This window comes from Arvicola amphibius, chromosome X (genome assembly GCF_903992535.2).
Source record: "Arvicola amphibius chromosome X, mArvAmp1.2, whole genome shotgun sequence".
Lineage (NCBI taxonomy): Eukaryota > Metazoa > Chordata > Mammalia > Rodentia > Cricetidae > Arvicola > Arvicola amphibius.
In genome coordinates, this window is record NC_052065.1 from 23418271 (window position 1) to 23440361 (window position 22091).

The following is a 22091-nucleotide window of genomic DNA, read 5'->3' on the forward strand; positions in this document are numbered from 1 at the left end:
ATGACCAAACACTTGCGCTCTGAAAACCTTCTCAGGGGGCTCAGGCCCTCTTGGGATAGCAGGAAAACCTGAACTTTTGACCAGACTTTTCTTCTGCCCAGTAACCAGACTGATCGTGGATCAGGAAGGAGTTCAGACTCCCTCACCCCCAATTCTGGTTTCTGCTGCTTGCGGTTTATCAGTCACTCAAGACAGCGCAGACCTACGGACTCTAGGACCCAGAGGCTGCGCGCGGGCCAGCTTTGTTGGCGGCCTCCTGGCGTGCTCAGGCAGCTGCCGTCAGAAGGCGCGGGTTCGCGACCCGCCCGGAACATTGTCCCCCGCGCCACCGCGAGCTTGTGGCGCGCGCTGGCGGTTGCGCACAGTGCGCGTGGGCGTGTCCGAGCGGAGCCACGCTGCCCGCCCCACCCCCCTGTGGCAGTTGCCCCCAGGCTGGGCTCAGGCTTGCGCGGGGCCCGCGAGCCCTCGGCGGGCTACGCTGCGCGCCACCGGCTCAGGGCCGGGAATGCTGGGAACCGCTCGGTGAACCGTCACCGCCGCGGCCGTCGCCGCCGCCGCCACCCGCGGGGCGAGTCTCTGAGGCGCGGAGATGAAATTCCCGGCCTCGGTGTTAGCGTCCCTGTTCCTGTTCGTGGCCGAGACGATAGCGGCGCTCTACCTGAGCAGCACCTACCGCTCCGATGGGGACCGCATGTGGCAGGCGCTGACGCTGCTCTTCTCCCTGATGCCCTGTGCTCTGGTGCAGTTCACGCTCCTCTTCGTCCACCGCGACCTCAGCCGCGATAGGCCACTGGTGCTGCTCATGCACCTGCTCCAGCTCGGCCCCCTGTTCAGGTGCGTGCGGAACCCAGAATCCGCCCTTAGGCCACAGCCCCTGGCCGGTCCCCCCTCTACTGCCCCAGCTGGGGAAGAGGCCTTCCTGAAGGGGACAGATGGCCAGAACCAGGGTTGACATGCCCTGCTTGCCCAAACCTTCCCATTCCAGTCTCTGGAGATGTCCTGGATTTCAGAACCCATAGATGGAATTGCCAATGTTAACTTGAATTTGCTCAAAAAGAGAAGCAGTCTTTGCCTTTTTTGGTCTCCTAAAAATACGTGTCTTTCTCTGTGGTCAAGTGGACTTCTGCAGGATTGGCATGTGTGGTCTTTAGAAGTTACTCTAAGCGCGGTTAAAGTCAGAGCCTTTATGGGTCATTTAATTTAGTTTATCAAGCACATGGCACTTAGAGTGTGTACCAGGCACTACTCTAAGTGCTTTGTTAAAATTTATTTAATTCATATACAGAAGTCTAGAAATTCATGAGCTCTACTTTTCTCTTAGCGTGATGATTATTGTCTAGCATGAAAACATACGGTACCAGAGATGTCTTCTGAGTCTGCCCAATTTCTAATATAGTCATGAAGTCTGAGACACAATGTGCCTTGAAGACAGGAAGTTACTATGTTAAGAAAAACTGTTAATGCCATTTCTAGGGGGAGAAGTTGTTGTGGCTCTTTGTGGTGCTGTGGATTCAATCCAGGGCCTGGTACAGGCTAGGCAAATGCTCTACCACCGGGCTAAATCCTTAGCCCTGAGAATTAATCTCTATGAACACAAAACAAGAAGTACACAGTAATGAAATAGACCTGATTTTAATCTCAGAACTTGAAGGGAATTTAAATGTATTATTTTCCTATCTTTTATCTTACTTGGGGAAATGTGAAAGTAAAAGTTTATGTTCAGATTAAAAAAGCATTCACAATATTAAAAGTTTGCATGCTACTTTAAACACAACCATTTTAGCTTACTGTACTGTGCAGTTTAACAGTTATGGCAAACTCGGTAAACAGGTTCCCCATTCTTCAAGAACTAGCGATTCCTAGAAAGGACAAGAAATCTATGCTGGTAGTAGTGAGAAACTGCTGCTGACAGTCAGGGAGGCATCAGAAAATTGGGTTAGGGGTACTTAGAAAGCATGGCAATCAATTAGCTAGTAGGGAACCCATGTTCCTAAGCAAGCCCTGTGGCCCTGCTAGTGCCCCTGCTCAAGAAGCAAAGTGAGGTTTGACTTTTGACAAGGCATTCATCATTTAATGTCATCTGTGGGGAGGAAACTCATATTTGGGCGGAGTGGCTTGGGGAACTGAGAATTCACAAAGGTTGCTGGTGCTGAGGGGTTTGGTTCACTCCTCCATGCCTTAGCTGATTGACTCTTGCATTTGTTTACGGCATATCTATTATTTTGGTGCTGAAAGTTGCATCAAGGACCTTAGGCATACTAAACCCGTGCTCCGCCAATGCTATAGGCGCTCTCAATCCCTGTCCCCATTTTATACAAGGAGCAAATGAGGCTCTGGAGCATGTACCCAAGGCTTCCTTCCAAAAGGCAATTAGGTTCATTATGTTCTCTGTGTTCTCTAAAAGAAAGTAGAGTGTTCAGTACACTTTATCAGCAGTTCCATCTTCAAAGCTTTAAATGGTTAGTCATTTGTGAGCAAAATTAAAAAAAATAAACAATCAAAACTAACCAGGCAAGTAAGAATCCTCTATCATTGCTGTCATTTAGAAGTGTCTCTTAATGTTAAGAGTACCTCAAGACAAAGCTGATAGAATATTGCTTGTAAAAACAGCAGCTATAATCTAGAGTTCAAGGGAGTATATTAAGATGTTAAGAACAATAGTACTGAATGGAAGAGTGTGAGTTTAGGGTTTTTTTTTCCTCCTAAATATGAACATATGACAAATTTCTCCTGTATTATAAATTCTTTGGTATTCTTCAGTCATCAATGTACTTTAAAAACTTTATTAAGGAGTCTCATTCTGATATTAGCTGATTTGTGTCAAGAAGTAATGAACTCACGATCTTTGAAAAGAGATACACAAAATAAGGTTTCAAGACCCTTAGCTTGCAAATAAAAAGGAAATTTGTTAATTTTTGGTTAACATGACTTAAAAATTATTACTGACATTTCTTCCTAATGACAGATTCTAATTTGAACTCTGAAATCATCAGCTTTTCAGAAAGATCCAGTTATTCCCGCAAACAAGGGAATCACAACACTTCTTCCCTTTTACCCCCTAGCAATGGTTTTTAGTAATATTTTCAAGTTGTTTGGGGGCAGTTTACTTCTACTCAAGTTAGGGTAGCCAAACTACCATTTTTAGGGAGATGCTGTTATTGAGTTCATACAATATGACCCAATTAAAGTGCATACATATTTTATCCTATATAGTGCTTGCCTTAATATGTCAGATCCTTAGTATGGGAAGATGGATGTCTGCAATACCTTACACTAATGATTATGGGCTATAACTGTTAGCTCACTTCTACCCCTTTATTACTTCAGGGAGTCATTGGCACAACTATTTAGTTCATTTATTTATTATAATTTTAGTCATATATTTAAATGTTTAGCTACAGTTTATATAGTTCTTTCTAATATGAACTTTGGATAGTGTCTTGAATTATCTTTTTTTCCAGTTTGAAGGAAAATCTTTAAGTTATACTAAATATTCTGGAAAAACCAAAGGGAGACTATCTTTTACCCTATGTTTCCTATTATTCTCACAGTTATGTTAGCTTTCATAGTTAGTTCAGTAATTAGTTCAGACTGACAACAGTAAATCTCCCCATTTTTATTACTAGCACAATTTAGCAGACAAAATGAGAGGTTGAACAAAACCTAGGTTTAGAAGATACAGGTTAAAACAGTCTAAATATGTCATAGAACATAGCAAAGTGACTCATAGTAGTATTTCTCTATAGGGAACTTAAAAAATAAAAAACAATAGCAGTCCATATTTGAAACGCATTTCTTTCCTTTGCAGAGTAAATGCACCTGTAGTAAAACCCTGTGAGCTAACTGGCACAGTCTTATTTCTCTGGTCCAGGCATTGAGACTCTGGAGATTAAGCAAGTGGCTTGTCAAAGTTTTCACAATAGTTTCTGTTTAACCAGCATAGGTCTCTGATGTCACTTCTCAGAGCATGTGCCTCACATGAACATAATATATGGCTTGTAGGAAATCATAATGTTTCTTTGGAAAAAGTATTTTCATTGGGGTCTTTGGTACCTCAAGTAATTTGCACTGCCACCAACATGCCTAGTTTTACCTAGGGGACAAGCTGCTGTTATGATTAACAAATGAATTATATTATGCTAGGAAATGGAACTGAATGAAAAAAATGATCAAATTACTAAGTATCTACAGCAAAGATCATCATGAGGTGCTCCACTGGCCAAATCATGCCACCACCTGTTTTGGTAAATAAATTTTTTTTCTATTTTCTTTCTTTTTTAAGATTCATTTATTATGTTTACAACATTTGGCCTCCATATATGCCTGCAGGCCAGAAGAGGGCGCCAGATCTCATTACAGATGGTTGTGAACCACCATGTGATTGCTGGGAATTGAACTCCAGGACCTCTGGAAGAACACTCAGTGTTCTTAACCTCTGAGCCATCTCTCCAGCCCCCGTAAATAAGGTTTTATTGGAATATAACTATATGTAGTCATTCCTTTATATATTATTTGTCTGCAGAGTCAGAGTTGAGCAGAGACCCTGATAGCCTATAGAACCTAAAATACTTACATTACACAAAAGCTCCCTGACCAATGGAGTATGTGATATTGAAAAATTACCTTGAATAATCTTTATGAAGGATGTTGCTCCTCTACCACTGACCTACATCCTTAGCCCTTACCTTGGGTGATTTTATTCAAGTAGCTCATGCAGAGAAACAACAATTAAAACCAACCCTCGAAGCAACATTGGAATAATTAGATAAGTCTTGGCCGAATTTTAAGAAAACAGTAGTTTGTTTCTTAGTTTTTATAAATAGTAGCAAGATTTTAGTAGTAGTGGTAAGATGTCTTGGGACAGTTCATAAATTTATAAGATACAATGTTTGAAGCTTTGTTAAGATATGTCAGGCATGTTGGTGTATACCTTTAATCCCAGCACTCAGAGGCAGAGGCAGGTGGATCTCTATGAGTTCGAGGCCAGCCTGGTCTACATAGTGAGCTCCAGGACAGCCAGGACAACATAGAGAGACCCTGTCTGAAAGGAAGAAAAAGACAAATATATCACTTGGGGAAAGCAGTGGATTGTGAGAGGCTCCAACATTTGAGCTTCCTGTGCTGTTATTTTTTTTTTCTGTAAACTTTGTCATTTGCATAAGTTGATCTCAAGTTTCATTTAAAAAAATTCTATAAATGATCCCTATTTTATATACTCTCCTCAAACATCAATAGAATTTCATTTTTCTACAAACCCTTATTCATTCATTTCATAGAGCAGCTTTTGCATGCTCTACCTTTTGCTTGTTTATTTTGGTCTTTAAAATCTCTAAGTTTAACTTTTATATCACAAGTAAAGAATATTTGTTAAAATAACAGAGAAACAAAATATTTTTATACAGTGAAGAAAATGAAATCTTTAATTTAGCTGCCTAAAGAGAGTAATTCTTAATGCTTTGTTTTATATCCTTGCTAGAAATTATATGGGGTATGATTGTAAACTGTCAGGAAAAATGAATCCAAATTTCAGCAGTTTACTAATTTACAAAATGTATTTATCCTCGTCAAGTCTGACCAATGTACTAGTTGTTTAACAACTTGTTTACACAATTTCTTTTTCACAATTGGCACTTTTGAGTCACTATAATTCAGTTCTGTCATTTCACTGTTTATGTGTATGTTTGTGTGAATATATGTTTGAACTTTCTCTTAAACTTTGCTTCCCAATCCCGGAGAACTTAGACAACAATGAGGACCCTAAGAGAGACTTACATAGATCTAATGTACGTGGGAAGTAGAAAAAGACAAGATCTCCTGAGTAAATTGGGAGCATGGGAACCTTGGGAGAGGGTTGAAGAGGAGGGGACAGGCAGTGAGGGGAGCAGAGAAAAATGTAGAGCTCAATAAAAATTAATTTAACAAAAGGAAAAAAACTGAAAAAATGCTTCCTTATCAAATATGATAAAATATTTTTTCAAATATGATAAATGTATTTTTATTTTAATAAATTAGATTATTATGGATTGAATCCAGGGCCTAATACATGCTGAGCAGACTCTATTCCAAGCCCAGGATTTTAATTTCTTTGAAAAAGTAAATTTGATTAATTGTGTATTTGTGTGTGTGTTTGCGTGCATGTACATATGCTTCACACATACCTTGGTGCATGTGTGAAGGTCAGAGGACAACTTGGGAGAATCTATTCTCTTCTTTCACCACTTAACAGAAACCCAGGGATTAAACTCAAGTGCTCGGGTTTGGTAGCAAGCACCTTCACCACTAAGCCATCTCACCAGCCCAAAAGTCTTATGCTATTTATATTAGACATTTTCCTAAACTGTTGGTTTTGAGAACAACATAGTATTTAATTGAATGGATGTGCTTGTATATATTTATTTATCCTTTCATTTTGAGGACCTCTAAAATAATCCCATTATTTTGCTATTAGAAATGGTGCTGGTTTAAATTCTTTTGTAAGGTTTCTTTGTGAGTTGGTATATCAGAAACTATCATGTGAACCAAAAGTACAACATAAATATCGTTGTGTTACATATTATATTATTCTGTATATGCTCCATTATCCCGTCTAGATAGTGAGCACCTCTGAATGAATGGAGTGGGAGTCTTCAAGCTATCTAGTAAAGTACATCTGCTATTATCACCTCTGAGAATAAATATCACAACCACGTTATCCTCTCTTCTACACCTTGCCACTTTTGGTTGTCTAACAATATTAACAGGGGTGTTCATTGTCAGTCAAAGGTTTAAATTTTGGAGGAGGTAGTCTTGAATTCATAAACTAAAAAGTATTATCATTTTTCTTCCAAACAAACTAGACTATACTGTCATGCCTTGATAAAATATATTAAAACATCTTTGATTGAAAACATATTACAAGATAGATAGTAGACAGATTTAGTAAACTATATCTGCTGTCATCACCACTGAGAATAAATACCATGACCATTTTATTCGATCTTCTATGCCTGGTCACTTTCAATATGGTCCAACAATCATCTTTGATTGAATATATATTACAAGACAGTAGACAGACTTCCCCAATACAGAAACCACACACTTTCTTCCCCCCTAGAAACAAGTGAACAAAGGTAATATTCGTGAAATCTGTCCACTTCGTGTTTACCAGAAAGGTTGTTGTATTTCTTTTCTTGCATCAAAAAGAAGGTTTCAATTTACTATTTCAAATTATAAATGTACTTAGGTTGTCATAGATACCTCCAGGTGATATTAGAAAGTTAACAACATTCAATAAACCCAGTGAAGCCATAAAATCTAGCAGCATTGTAAGATTGTTATGAAAGTGCCTGTTTTAGGGCATAAAAATCAATGTTTAAAACTAAGGGAAAATTTGTTTTTCCTAGCATTTCGTTATGTAAGCTTTCAAACATGCAGAAGAAAATCTTATTGACTTGTACACCCAAGTACCTGCAACCTAGATTCTGTAATTAACATTTTGTTTCATGTATCTTTCCATTGATCCATCCATCAAATCTGTCTCAGTCTCTCTCTCTCTCTCTCTCTCTCTCTCTCTCTCTCTCTCTCTCTCTCTCTCTGTGTGTGTGTGTGTGTGTATGTGTGTGTCTGTGTATTTGCTTTAAACAAATCATAGCCACCAGTACTTTTTCTTTCCATCAGTGTCTGTCTATAATATTATCTAGAGACAAAAATTTTAGACACTGGTTCCTTAAGAATGTGTCCCTAGAGCAGGCTTGGGACTCCTTAAATAAGACATTTGCCAACCCCAGGCATGTTTGAATTTACCATGGCCAATATGGGATTATTAGGATAAAGAAATAGATAATATGTTGTGTCTTTCAATGAATTCTAAATGCCAAGCATTTAGCGACTATGTGCTATAAAAGTACCTAATTTCATTCATCTTCATGTTCCCCTCCTCCTTCCCTCCCTACCTTCCTCCCTCCCTCCATCCCCGCTTCCTCCACCATCTCTCAACCTTATTGTAGCCCAGGCTCCTCTGTAACTCACTGTATAGCCAACACTGGCCTTGAATGCTTGACAATTATTCTTCCCCAGCCTCTAGACTCTAGGGAGTGCTGAAATGATTAAGTGAGCCTGCACATCCTTTTTTAACTAGGCTGGTTTGTGGCATCAGTTTTATGTGGAAGGTTTACACACAGCTCTCTACCCTTTAGTCCTCTTTCATAGCAGGATGACAAAGTATGTACTTTCTCTATTTTATTATTGAGAGGGAAAGTTCAGAATCTAAGGGCTTTATCTACAGCTGCACAGGTAATGTATGTCAGGAAGAAAAGCTAACCATTTTTCTGTGGCTCTAGAGTGTTAACTGCTTCCCATTGTCTTGTTTTCTTTGCCTTGGTAGCTTTCAGTGTCACCTTTTCTTGATTCTCGCTCAATTCCCAATGGTCTACTGGAGGCCTTGTAGAAGACTGACCCCCTAAGAACTGATCCTTAGAGCGAATGATTTGGAGAGATTTAGAATAGCCGGGCAAGGGTTTGAGAATCAGGCTAAGTGAAAACAAGATGACTGAGAAAGGACAGAATTCTGCCAGTCACTAATTGCAATGACTCAATTTGTTTCTAGGTGTTTTGAAGTCGTTTGCCTCTACTGTCAGTCCAACCCGAATGAAGAGCCTTATGTGAGCATCACTAAGAAACGACAGATGCCAAAAGATGGCCTCTCAGAGGAGGTTGAGAAGGAGGTGGGCCAGGCAGAAGGCAAGATGTTTACCCACCGTTCTGCCTTCAGTCGGGCATCAGTGATCCAGGCTTTCCTAGGCTCTGCCCCACAACTGACCCTACAGCTGTATATTACCGTCTTGCAGCAGGCCATCACTACTGAAAGAGGTATGTATGCATGTTTTTTTTTATTTTCTGCTTTCATTTGAGGTTCAAACTGAAAAGCAAAACAATTTTTATTTAGGTGAAATCCATTTAGATGTTCATTTGTTCTGAATCTGTGTTCTCTTTGCTAACCTAAACTCCCAAGAGTTAAAATGGTAACACTTTTTGGAGGAGGGGGCTTATGAATCTGTATTTTGGTCAGGGCTCAAAAGGATAAGTTCATCTGTGCTCTAGTGTGGACCAGTTGAGGTGGCTCAAATATGTGGGAGTTAGAATTCATTGAAGACTCATATACTGATATGTTCTTAGGGACTGACCTCTTGTCCATGTGGGCAGAGTTTAGGCTTCCTTTACAGCATGGTACTGCTTCCAGGTGTGAAACTGAGTCATTTTTGTGGTCTTGAGCAAGCTACATGATAGCTAGAGGGTTATTTTCTTTTTAACTGCAGTCTAATTTGTAAAGCAAATTCAGTAGTTTTAGTATATTTATAGTGTTATGCCAACATAACTGTTACCTATCATATTAGACTCTAAAATTTAGAACATAGAAGTAACCTATACATTAACAGTCACTATTTTTTCCTTGTTCTCTTGTCCTTAGCAACCGTGAATCTTCTTGCTGTTTCTGTGGATTTGTCTATTGTGCCTAGTTTATGTAAATAACATCATGTACTATTACAAAGTTTTTGTATAGTTAACAAATAACACACCCTGTCCCTGTGAAATTTCATTTTGGATAAGGTGGGCAGTTTTTGACTCCCTCAGTTTAGTCAGCAGAAGCTTAATCAAGTCAATGGGATCTTAGAGGATATGTTGCTCTTAAACCCAGGTTAGAATTCTAAGATTGTTCTGCTTTGGGAAGGTTCAGACAGCTTACCATTCGTCTTGCTTGAGGGTACCCTTCTGTATTTTACTGTAGGAGGTAAAGTTAGCTGTAATAGCGATTGTTCCATGGACACTTATTTTATGGCAGGTACTGTGCTGAACCTCGTAGCATTTGTTTCTCGTGGTGTCCCATGAGGTAGAGGGTGTTCTTTTCATCTGCTTGAAGAGGGAAATCATACCTACAGTCTACTAGAGGAACCGTGAGCTAAGATTAGATTTGTGGGGTTTAATTCATGGATGCAATGAGGATCTATTGAGTATGTTCTGTGTTCTAGTCTCTGCGCTTGTCTCTGACAATAAAGTGTTAATGAAATGGACAGGCTCCTGTCACCTTGAAAGAAAATGACAGACGTGAAATAAATGATTAATCGTGTATTTATTTTACTTCTGATAAAGTATGCAAAGTAAAAGTTAAGGAGACTTTGTGGATTCTAACCAAGGTTGGAAATGAGTCAGAGTTTTCCAGAACATAGATTTTATATTTAAAAATGGCCAATGAGGCAGAGACTAAGGAAAAACAATATAGAGCATCTTAAGATTTAAAGTGTTAGCCAATATTAAAGATATGGAAAAGGAATGACTGATGACTAATTAGATATGAAGGTAAAACAGAAGAGATGCTAAAGAGTATTTTCAGGTTCCTGCCACAGTTATAGTCATGGAAGCTCTCTGTACAAGAAGCAAGATTCTGTGATATTTTTTTAATTTAAGATTTAGAGTTTTTAAAAAATGAACATATTTAAAGATTCTATTTAGATCATGAAAAAAGGGATGTTAAAACTATCTCAAAAAGTAGACCAAAGAACAGACCTGAAGATATAAGAAAGAGTACTGAGATGAGTGCATAAAGGGAGTTAAGTCTGTTTTCAATGGATGTCAGAAGGTAGGACTAGGAATGCGGGTCTGTGGAAGAGTGCTTACTTAGCAAGTGCATGGCCTTCAGTTCAGTTTTCATTACCATAGAAAAAAGAAAAAGAAATGGAAGAAACACAAAAGGGGCTAGGAATGTATCATAGCTCAGTAGGTAGAGTGTTTACTTAGCATGCGTGAAGCACTGAGTTCAGTCCCCAGAACCACACAAACCAAGTGTGGTGGTGCACACTTTACTACAGGGCTTAGAACAGGAAAATAAGAAGTCTAAGATTCCTTGTTTTCAGTCTGCTATATATGAGAGATACTCTGTCTCAAAAAGGGGTGGAAGTCTTGAATGTGGCCTAGTCGCTAGACTGCTTGCCTAAACTTGCCTGAAGCTCTCTGGGTTTGATCCCTTACACTAGCACAGAATAAACCAGGTATGGTGACACATGCCTATAATTCAGCATTTGGGAGGTGGAGGCACAATTATCAGAAATTCAAGGCTGTCCATGTCTATATAAGAGTTTGATACCAGACTGGGGCATCAGACCTCATAATACCTTAAAGCTACTCTGCAAAGGATTGGAGGTATGAGAACTGTAAGGATGTTTGAATCTGGTTTCCAGGAAGCAGTTTCCATGGGCAGTGCCCATGGTTGGATACTAACAGTTTGATAACATTGCCAGTTGACACCAAATTTTGTAACTGGCTAAGATGGTAAATTTTATGTTATGTAAACTTTATCTTAATAGAAAATAGAACAGAACCAGAAAAGTGTCAGTCACTGTTGTTAACTATGGACAATAATTTATCAACTGTAAAGGGATAGAGGGAAAAAAGCCAGCACACTAAATTAGAAATGAAGAAAACACAATAGTAAAAACAGAATCAAAAAGAACTTTACACAAGGGCTGGAGAGATGACTTAACTGTTAAGAGCACTTGTCTCTACACCTAGTTGTTAGGAATTTTCCTAATGCAAGCTCTGTGCCTGTGCAAAAATCCCAATCAAGCCAAATGACATAGAGCTGAATTAAAGGATATCCAGGTTTAATGGGATTTCTACATTCTCAGGTGGGAATTTGGGGGTGGGGGAAGTGGGGGGTTGGGGTTGGGGAGGGATGGGGGTAGGGGTAACGGGTGGAGGGGTGGGGAGAAAAGGCCACACTGAGACTTTTTCCAGGAGCAGTTTAAATAGACTGGGGGAGTGGTCAAGGTTTTGGTGGGCTGTCTTGGCCCTCCTCGGGGGAGGGGTCAAGGTTTTGGCAGGCGCAGGGGTGGGACTGTCTTGCCCCTCCTTGGGGAAGGGGTCAAGGTTTTGGCGGGTTGCCTTGCCCTTTCTTGGGGGAGGGGTCAAGATTTGGCAGGTTGCCTTGCCCCTCCTCAGGGAGGGGTCAGGTTTGGTGAGCACAGGGGCCGCCTCCAAAGATGGAGCCCCAGACCAGAACTTACACTAGTGACTTCCACATGGTGGAAAGAGAGAACCAACTCCTCAAGTTGTTCCCTGACTCCCAAATGCTTGCTAGAACATTATGCTCCCCAATAAATAAATATTTAAAATTTGAAAAAAATCCATTAATTGGTACAATGACTACATGGTAAAAATAAATTTTAAGTGTTCTGTTGATATATAGGAGTCACATGAACTGATGAAAAGGGTAGGCATGGGAGTACATTTCTGTCATTGAACTGGAAATATCTGTAAAGTGTCTCAGATAAAGTAAATCAGTTAAGTATATTTGTGTATGTGCTCCAAAACAAGGGGGGGGGGGAATTAAGATGATCTAAAATTGTAAAATCAAAATCCTCAAGGAGATATGAACACCTGTTAAATAATTAACATGCAAACATTTGGCAAATGTTAAATGAAATGGCAAATGTGATAAGCAGTTCAAAGAAGAGTAAAACCTATGAACAGGAATACTGATTGGGAACACTAAGGTGACTCTATCAATTGAGAGAAAGCTAGAGTCTGATACATAACCTGGAGTTTCATCCTCTGGGTAGGAGTTTTCCATTGACGCATAGGTCTTGTCAGAATATAAAAATCAATAGAAAGGGTTCCCATAAAAAGAGGATGTAACCAGGTGGGCTTGGTGGCTTGCCTGTATTTCCAGCTGTGAAAGGCTAAGGCAGGATCTCTCAAGCAAGGTGGCCAGTAAGACTCTCTGTATTGGTGAGCGCTGACTTGAATTGAGAGATCTTGTCTCAGTAAATAAAGATAGAAAAGTGATCAAGGATGATTCCAGATAACAAATTCAGGTCACACACACACACACACACACACACACACACACACCACACACACTCACACAAACACTCACATATGCAACATGTACACATGTATATGTATGACACACACATGAAAAGATGAGCAGTTTCCTAATATGGGCATTTCTGTGCTGGCCATCAGAGCTCAGTGAATACCATTGACCTCATAAAGTCTGTGTTGTAACAAAGACCTCTCCTGAATAGATAAATACATGTGTAGTTCAGAGGGTTGGTTATTATGAGAGACCCAGGCCAGAAGAGCTGTGGAGTTCAGCCAATCTCTTAAAATGAGCACCATGGCTGTAAGAAGACCCAGAGGAAACATCTCCTGCAAAGGCAACACTTCCAGAAGACACAACATTTCCCGCAGATGCAACACCTCCCGCTGCACCAGAGCAGAGCTTCAATTTCCTGTTAGCCGGGTAGACCACTACCTGCGAGAGGGCAGGTATTCCCGCCGCCTGAGCTCTTCTGCACCAGTATTCCTAGCCCGTGTGCTCGAGTACCTTACATCTAATATCCTTGATCTGGCTGGCGAGGAGGCCCACACCAACGGCAGGAAGCGCATCACCCTAGAACACGTGTATCAAGTGGTAGAGAACAACGAGCAGCTCCACGAACTCTTCGGAGACCCCAGATCTCTGGGTGAAGAGACGTCAGAACTCAATGAGAACTGATGGTGCCTAGGTCTCGGAGGTTGGAGGATCTACCAACCCTTCAACCTCAACCAGTCACAATGTTGTTCTAGCTGGGGGACTAATCAAACATGCTATTAAAGCATCTAAACTGAAGCCAGTGGTTCTGACTCTTTTTTGTTTGTTGTTTGGACTAGAGAAATACCCAGGAGGGTGTTGATGCGTTTGGAGCTGTGGTCAGTATTGGGGATTTGATTTCCAGGGAAAATTTCTAACAGGGTACTCTGTGAGCAGTGGTCTTGGTGGGAGGAGGTGGTCAAGAGAGAAAGAGGTCTTGATAAGAGAAAGGGGTCCTGGTGAGGTGTGAACACAGGTCGCCCTGGAAGGAGGATTTGGCTGGGGTAGAGGGCAGAGAAGCAGTCCTAGGAGGCTGTGAGCATGGGAAGCCTTGGGAGCCTAGAAATCTGGGTTGGGCCTCCCAGGCACATTGGATTCCCAGTGCAATGCTGCTAACTGGAGAGTGGTGGATGAAGACATGGACTGTGGTAGGAAATGTTTCTTTGGTGGGAAGATCTCGGGTCAGAAGACTTGAGATAGAGGAGACCATGGAAAGTGGAACACCGTTGGCATGAGCTTCGAGGGTCAGGAGTGTTCACAGAGCACTGAACGGTGATGGTGAAACCAGAAGGAAATGCGCAAACTAGGAAATATAGTCTGGGTTTTCTTTTAGATTTTAATTTTTTTGCCTCGTTCTGAAAGCTTTGCACAAGGATTAGTAGGTATAGTACTAAGATGTGGAATATATGTATATATGCTTTTGAATCATTCTTTTCTTTTTTTCTTGGGGAAAGGTCCCTCTACATAGCCCTGGCTGTCCTAAAACTCACTATGTAGACCAGGTTGGCCTCAAACTCACAGAGATAGACCTGCTTGTGTCTCTCAAGTTCTGGGACTAAAGTCATGCACCTCCAGTCTTAGGCATACTGGTAAACTAAATAACACCAGTATATAAATGCTATTACCTAACTAACATATAATTTAAGCAGAACATTAATGAACCTATACAGATCTTCAGTTGTCAGCTGAATGGCAGTGTCATTCTCAGAAGGAGGCTGTGGGTTGTCAGTGGTGGTGCATGTCATAGAGCAATGCAGTGTCATCAAAGGGTGAGCCTGTGTCTGAAGAGTTTTTCTGAATTATATATAAATTTTGTCCCTGGTCTTTCACAGAAAGTCCATGGGATTATTATTAACACTCTCAAGTGCTGTTTTCACTTAGTTCTAGAACCCAAATTAAGTGTGCCAACAATCTATGCCCCTGCCTGTGAATGTCCACACTTCAAGTTTTCACTGTTCATCAGGTCCTGGTATTCCCCGCTATGCTGCTGTTGGCCCTTTAGACAGGACTTCTCAGAGGATGTCCAGTCAACTTTCACAACAGAATCAGAAGACTTCAGTTTCAGGTCCCAGTGCACCACTTTCTTTCCATGTGATCTTGGACATTCCCTGTTTCCTCTGGGCAGTGAGTTCTTCATGTGGAGTTTAGAAGATAAGAATCTCCCTTCTTTGGTTTCCTATAATAGCTGCATAGTGCTTTCCTGTCAACACCAGCTCAGGCCACTTTTCCAAAAAGCATCTATCTGTGCCTGGTGCTCAGTGATTGTTGGGTATTGGGACTACTAGCTATGACTACTACCCTCTGCTGTCCAAGGGATAGGACAATAAAGTACTAATTATGCAGAGGACAGAGGCAGATGACAATGAGTACAGTGAGCAGGCTTTGCTTCTCTTCTTTGTTCTTTCTGGTGGTTCCCTATGCCTGGCTTATTAGAAGTAGAAAAGCACAACTTGCCTTGATGCATTCACAGGAATAATAGTAGAATGAAGTGCCAGAATTGTGCTATGGCTCTGGAAGATGTACTTATGAAACCTGAAACAGCTTTTGCCACATAATTCCCAATGATATTTTTGTGTGTGTCAAAACCCTTTTCCCAAGATTTCTGCCACACACATTCATGGTTCCATGGAGAGCTTTCTTTGTAAAGCCTCTTATAAAACGCCAACTTATTTTTTAATGAACTTCTAAGTATTGAGTTTCCTTATGACATTTTCATATATAGCTTGTTTTTCTTGATCCCCTAGATCCTCTTCTCCATTCTCCCTGTTCTCACTTGTACCATTCTATCCAAAGTAGTTCCCTTCCATCAACCTTAGAGCACCCTGTGAACTTAGCTCATTCTCGCCTGCTCGTTACTACTGCATCTTCCCTCTCCCCAGCAACGTCAGGAGAGATGGACAGCTCCCCTGATCACAAGCTGATATTTTTAACCTCCTCCCTTCCCTGCAATGAAGCATCTCTATATCCAGAGGTTCTGAGTTTCTTCTAGTTCTGTGGCCTTCAGTGACAATAGTCATTATATTCAAAGCTCTATTCTCAAAGAATGTTTTTGGTCAGAGCCGGCCTGGTTCTCGAGCCTGGTATCTTACTTGGGGTACAGGTTAGAAAAAATGGACTGAGTTGGGCTTTGTTAATCAAAATCTTACTCTACTGGACATGGTGCTGACTTTCCAGTATTAACTGTTATGTAACTTAAAAATAGTTTATGTATGTGTTTAGCCTACATGTATGCCTGTGCACTACATGTGTGCATCTCTCCTGGAGGTGAGAATGGGATGTCATATCCCCTAGGATTGTAGTTACAGCTGATTGTGAACTGTCATGTGGGTACTGGGAATTGAACCTGATTATCTGGAAGTGCTCTTGACCACTGAGTTATCTCTCCAGCCCCTGTTATTTTTTCTTTTTCATTTTAAAATTTATTTATTTATTTTACATCCCGACCACAGTTTCCCTTCCCTCCTATCCTACCTTCCTCCCTACCCCTTCTCTCAATCCATTCCCCCTCTGTTTCTTTTCAGAAAGGGGCAGGCCTCCCATGGATACCAACAGAGCATGGCATATCAAGTTGTGCTAGGACTAAGCACTTCTTCTTGTATTAAGACTGGGAAAGGCTACTCAGTATGAGAACTAGGTTCCCAAGAGCCAACCAAAGCATTAAGGACAGCCTCTGCTCCCACTGTTAGGAGTCCCACGAGTAGACCAAGCTACACACTGTCACATATAAGTAGATGGCCTAGGTTGGTCCCGTGAAGGCTCCCTGGTTGGTGGTTCCGACTCTGTGAGTTCCTATGAGCCAAGTTAGTAGTTTCTGTTGGTTTTCTTGTGGTGTCATTGACCCCTCTGCCTCCTACTCTTCCTCCCTCTTCTTCAGCAGGATTCTCTGAGCTCTGTCCAATGTTTGGCTATGGGTCTCTGCATCTGACTATCAGTTACTGGATGGAGGCTTGCTGATGACGATGTAGTCACCCATCTGATCACAGGAGATGGTCAGTTTAGGCTACATATCCAGTATTGCTAGGAGTCATAGCAGGGTCATCTTTGTAGATTCGTGGGAGTTTCCCTTGCATAAGGTTTCTACCTGACTCCAAAACACCCTATTTCCAGTCATCTCTTTCAGTATTTTCCCACTTCACATCCAAACCCAATCCTTCAAGTTTCCATCCCATCTGCTTCTAGTTCACCTAGGAGATCTCTTCCATTTCCCTTTTCCAGGGAGACCCATGCATTCTACCTAGCAGACCCTGGTATTAAACTGACCACTTTGGTGTTCTGAAAAGGGCTTACATAATGGCACGAGCCTGCATCTAAGAACCTCTTCTCTACAGTCACTGAAGTCCATTTTCACTGAACTCTGAGACAGTTGTAGGTTCATTGTAGATCAAAAATTAGCCAGAAGTGACTGAAACTTATGTATCTTTGGTTCACTGGTGACTTCTAATAGTTTTCCCAACTGGACAGTCAGCTGGGAGTGCATAGTAAATATAATATGAAGGATATAATAGTAATAGAAAAAGTGATATGCACAATACGATAAACTAATTTAAAGGAAGTATTTTGGTCAAAATGTTCCAGTTGAAATGATTAAGCATATTTTTAAAGACACATATACTAGTTTCTAGGTGTGTATGTTTTTAATAAAGTGTGATATGTGTCTTCATTCAAAACTTTCTGTTAAAAGATACTTAACAAAATTTTAAAAAGAAAAATTTGATATTTTTAATTTACTGAAATAACAACTTCTAACACTATAATGTTTTACCTTAATCATGAGGAAGCACCAACTGGACCCTGATACTTAGAAGTGGGGCTCTAGAAATTTCCCATATAACCTAGAACTTTAATACTTCTGTCCTCCAGTATCTGATATTGGTTCCCAGATGACCCTTCTTGATATGAAGATCTGATTCATGTTTAAGCCCAGTATATATAGTGGTGTTATATTTATTTATAGTATATACCCATATTTTCCCTATATTTTATCTCATTTTATTTTATGTGAACAGTACCTTGCTATATTGCCTAGACTGATCTCATATTTGTAAGCTCAAATGATCCTCCTGCCACAGATTTCTAACTATCTGGGACTACTACAGGCATACACCACCACTTGCCTATAATTCATGTCAGCTCTAGGCCATTTATAAAAACACAGTGTAAATGGGATGTAAATACTTTTCATTCTATATTGTTTAGGGAAGGATGACAAGGTATTATACTTCTTCAGTACATACACATTATCTTAACATTTTTGGTCTTTAGTTGGTTGAATTGTAGGTGGAGAAGCTGTGCATAAAGAATCCTAACTATACTTGTATCAACACCATTTTCCCTACTGAAGTTAACATAGACAAGACTAAGCACCTCTTTTGCTTTGGTGTTTTTTCCTGTGATTTATCAATGAAGGTAATTTTTTAAACATCACTCTTATAAATTGAAAGAACAAATCTTTTGTTTCCAACATTTCTTTGGAAATCTTAAAGACGAGTTTATCCATGAAAGATAACGTGGATTTTTTTTTATTTTACTTTATTTTTCGTTTTGGGTTTGGCTTTGGAAGGCAAAATTAACCAGTTGCTAGGAGGTTTGAGTTGTACCTTGGTTTTCTATTAATCAAAGTTAAAATATTTAGATAAGTATAAAAAAGATTTTGGCATATTTATAAATGTAAGCTTTGCAGTGTTTTATTTTTTGCTTTTTTTGGTTTTTTGTTGTTGTTTTAAAAAGAATAGTCAAGGACATGATCATTTTATAGGGAAATCCCTCACTGTGATCGGAAATTCAATCTTTGCTGTTTGATCAACATTATATAGAAAATATGTTACATCGAATAATGTCTCCTCCAAAGATATTCAGGTTCTGACCTCCGGAATTTGTGAATGTCACTTTATATGGCAAAGAGAATTTATGGATAATGAGACTGCCAAGTTTATTATAACACCAAGATAGGAGTTTAAGGTTATGAAGAAAGAATACAGTTTGAGGACTGAAGAAGCAAGATGATGAAGGAAAGGGGCAGAAGTCAAAGAATGTAGCTGAAGAATCTCAAAAAGCCAAGAAAATAGATTCTCCCCTAGAGTCCATGTTAGGAGCATAGTTATTTACTTTCCAAAGTATAAGAAAATAAATGTATTCTGTGTTAAACTACTAAAGTTAGGTAATTTGTTACAGTAGTCATAGAAAACCAATATAAGTAATGTTTTAGTAATTTATGATGAGAGCACATTAGTACCCCCCAAACTGTCATTTTCATAGAGAAAAAAAGTTTTTAGCTTGCTGTGATAAAGAAGCCACAGGTACCTATTGATGGTCTTACTAACGCAATAAAGTAAGATAGCATTGTAATTTGAACTCTCAGCAGCTGTGATAACTTGTAAGACCTGTGCAAGATTAGACCATCAACATTTCCTCATGGAGGAGGAAAGAGGCCCCTCCCCTCCGAGGGCTTAATGGCAGTTAACAGGCTGTTTGGCAAGATGAAGAGAGGATCCATAAGCAAGCAATACAACTGTAGAAGGCAGCTTCATGAGATCCTCCCCCTCCCTGAGGAGATGCTGGCAGTTAACTGTTACTGGGGAGGGAGAAGGCAGTCAGTTTACCTTAGGGATTTAAACTCAGGTAAATTAACCTGTGGTACTATAAAAACATTCTTAATTCATCGGTTTACAGTTTTCTATAATGCTCAATTTGTCATTCACTATTATTATTATTATTGCATCATAGAATAGCAAATCACTGTGCTTTAGGGCAGAAACACTATCATTTTTGCCCTTAAAATATTCCTAGCACTTGGGAGGCTGAAGCAGGAGAATTGCCATAAGTTCAACAAGGCCAATCTGGAAGACACAAGTCCAGGTCAGCCTGAGCTACAATGTGAGACTCTGTCTCAAAAAATAAACCTTATTGTCTTGAGATTCCTAGAAGTATTTCATTCACATATTATAGCTGTAAAGTGTGGTTCCTAAGTAAAGAAGAGTGGTGGAAAATGACAAATTTCTGTCCTTTCATCAGACTTAGTAGGGCTAATGGGTACACTTTATGCATCCCTTACACCACTTATTTCCCTTCTATAATGTGGCAGAAATGATCATATTCATTTACAGGCCCAAAGCTATAATCGCTCTAGTGTGGATGTTATATTTATCCATCTATTCCCAGTGTTATATCTCACTTGGATATTATCTTTGGAAAGCACACTGAGTATCTTATCTTTAGTTTTCTAAAAACCCCAGAAATACTAATCAAGGTAACCCACTACAATATCTTATACTAATTCAATAAAACAATGATTAATTTTTCAACATAAATTTAGACTTTAATAATCTTAAATATTTGCTAATGGTAATTCTAGCTCATTTGATCATGAACATGTATATTTTAGAAAAACATTTCCAAGAAAACATGAGAGAAACAATTAATAAATGGGACCTCCCAAAACTGAAAAGCTTCTGTAAAGCAAAGGACACGGTCAACAAAACGACAGCCTACAGAATGGGCAAAGATCTTCACTAATCCTACATCAGACAGAGGTCTGATCTCCAAAATATACGAAGAACTCAGGATATTGGTCATCAAAAGAACAAATAATCCAATAAAAAAATGGAGTACAGACCTAAACAGAGAACTCTTGACAGAGGAATCTAAAATGGCTGAAAAATACTTAAGGAAATGTTCAACATCCTTAGTCATCAGAGAAATGCAAATCAAAACAACTCTGAGATTCCATCTTACACCTGTAAGAATGGCCAAGATCTAAAACACTGATGACAACTTATGCTGGAGAGGTTGTGGGGAAAAGAGAACACTTCTGCATTGCTGGTGGGAATGAAATAGGTACAGCCCCTTTGGATGCCAGTGTGGCAATTTCTCAGAAAATTGGGAAACTTACTTAAGACCCAGTAATACCAAAGGATGCTCAACTGTGCCACAAGGATATGTGCTCAACCATGTTCATAGCAGCATTGTTTGTCATAGCCAGAACCTGGAAACAACCTAAATGCTCCTTGACCGAAGAATGGATGAAGAAATGGAGTACTAAACAACAGAAAAAAAATAGCGACATCTTGTATTTTTCAGGAAAATGGATGGAGCTAGAAAACATTATTTTGAGTGAAGCAACCCAGACCCAGAAAGACAATTATCACATGTACTCACTTGTAAGTTGTTTTTAAACATGAAGCAAAAAAAAGCCCACAAATCACATTCCCATAGAACTTAACAATGAGGACCCTAAGAGACTTACATAGACCTAATCTACATGGGAAATAGAAAAAGACAAGATCTCCTGAGCAAATTGGGAGCATGGGGACCTTGGCAGAGGGTAGAAGGAGAGGGGAGAGGCCGGGAGGGGAGCAGAGAAAAATGTAGAGCTCAATAAAAATCAACAAAAAATATAATTTTGTATTATTATGTATACATTGGTAATTCAGAGAAGACACACTTATTTTATTAAACTCTTAAATCTAGATCTATTTATTAAAGATTTTAAAAATCAGAACCTCATAGTCAAGATCTCAAATAGGGTTTGATTGTTCATAGCTACATAGTGAGGTTAAGATAGACCTTCTCTCAAAAAAGAGGCATCCCTCCTAACAATGCCAAACCAACAGAAACAATTTATATTATCATATTTTGATGGGAAAATATTGTAATTTCAATGTAGATTGCATTCTTTGTATCAGTGACCTGACAGCATATAGTCCAGAGCTGGCAAACAATAGGGCCTCAGAAAACCACAGGGGATGCATTGCTCCAGAATTCAGCTATAGCAGCAAATAACTGTGGGTACCATCTTTTTTTTTTTGGACTCAGGCAGTATAATTGATGATGAAATGTTCCAGTCTAGTAAGAAATGCTGATGCTTGAGTTTCAGAGTTTGGCCAGGGCCACTGTAGCCCTATTCTTTGACAAAAGCACAACACAGCTCAGAAAAATCATGTTAATACCTACCATCAGCAAACACTGTCACAGATGTTAAACCTATAAATGTGCTTTAGACTTCTCTCACATTACGACATCTAAGAGTGGACACACCATTGGGATTATTAACATTCTGTGTGGAGTTAGGAATGGATAAAATGGGCAGATTCTTGGGTACTCTGATTCTTGGGTACATGTCCTTCCTTGCAGCTGTGGTAAAAGTTTTGGTGCACATTGTCCCACTGTGAGCACATGCCCTAGCACACATTACAGTATTTTCTTTTTC

The 22091-nt window shown here is 39.8% G+C and overlaps 2 protein-coding genes across 2 annotated transcripts in view; both read left to right on the plus strand.

Annotated features, from left to right (window-relative positions):
* The first annotated feature begins 442 nt into the window (after window positions 1-442).
* Xk (X-linked Kx blood group) overlaps window positions 443-22091 on the plus strand; it is a 43377-nt gene continuing 21728 nt past the window's right edge. Inside the window, exons 1-2 of the mRNA XM_038316246.1 lie at window positions 443-834; window positions 8585-8847. Of these exons, the coding sequence (XP_038172174.1) occupies window positions 590-834; window positions 8585-8847 (508 nt within the window). The 5' untranslated portion in view covers window positions 443-589. The remainder of the gene's footprint in view (window positions 835-8584; window positions 8848-22091) is intronic.
* Window positions 13151-13531, plus strand: LOC119804883 (histone H2A-Bbd type 1-like). The gene has a single exon (XM_038316655.1). It carries the CDS (start codon window positions 13151-13153, stop codon window positions 13529-13531), a length of 381 nt encoding a protein of 126 aa, XP_038172583.1.

Excerpts from the sequence above, each read along its gene's own strand:
- LOC119804883 (XM_038316655.1), top strand. The coding sequence starts at position 13,151 with ATGGCTGTAAGAAGACCCAGAGGAAACATCTCCTGCAAAGGCAACACT.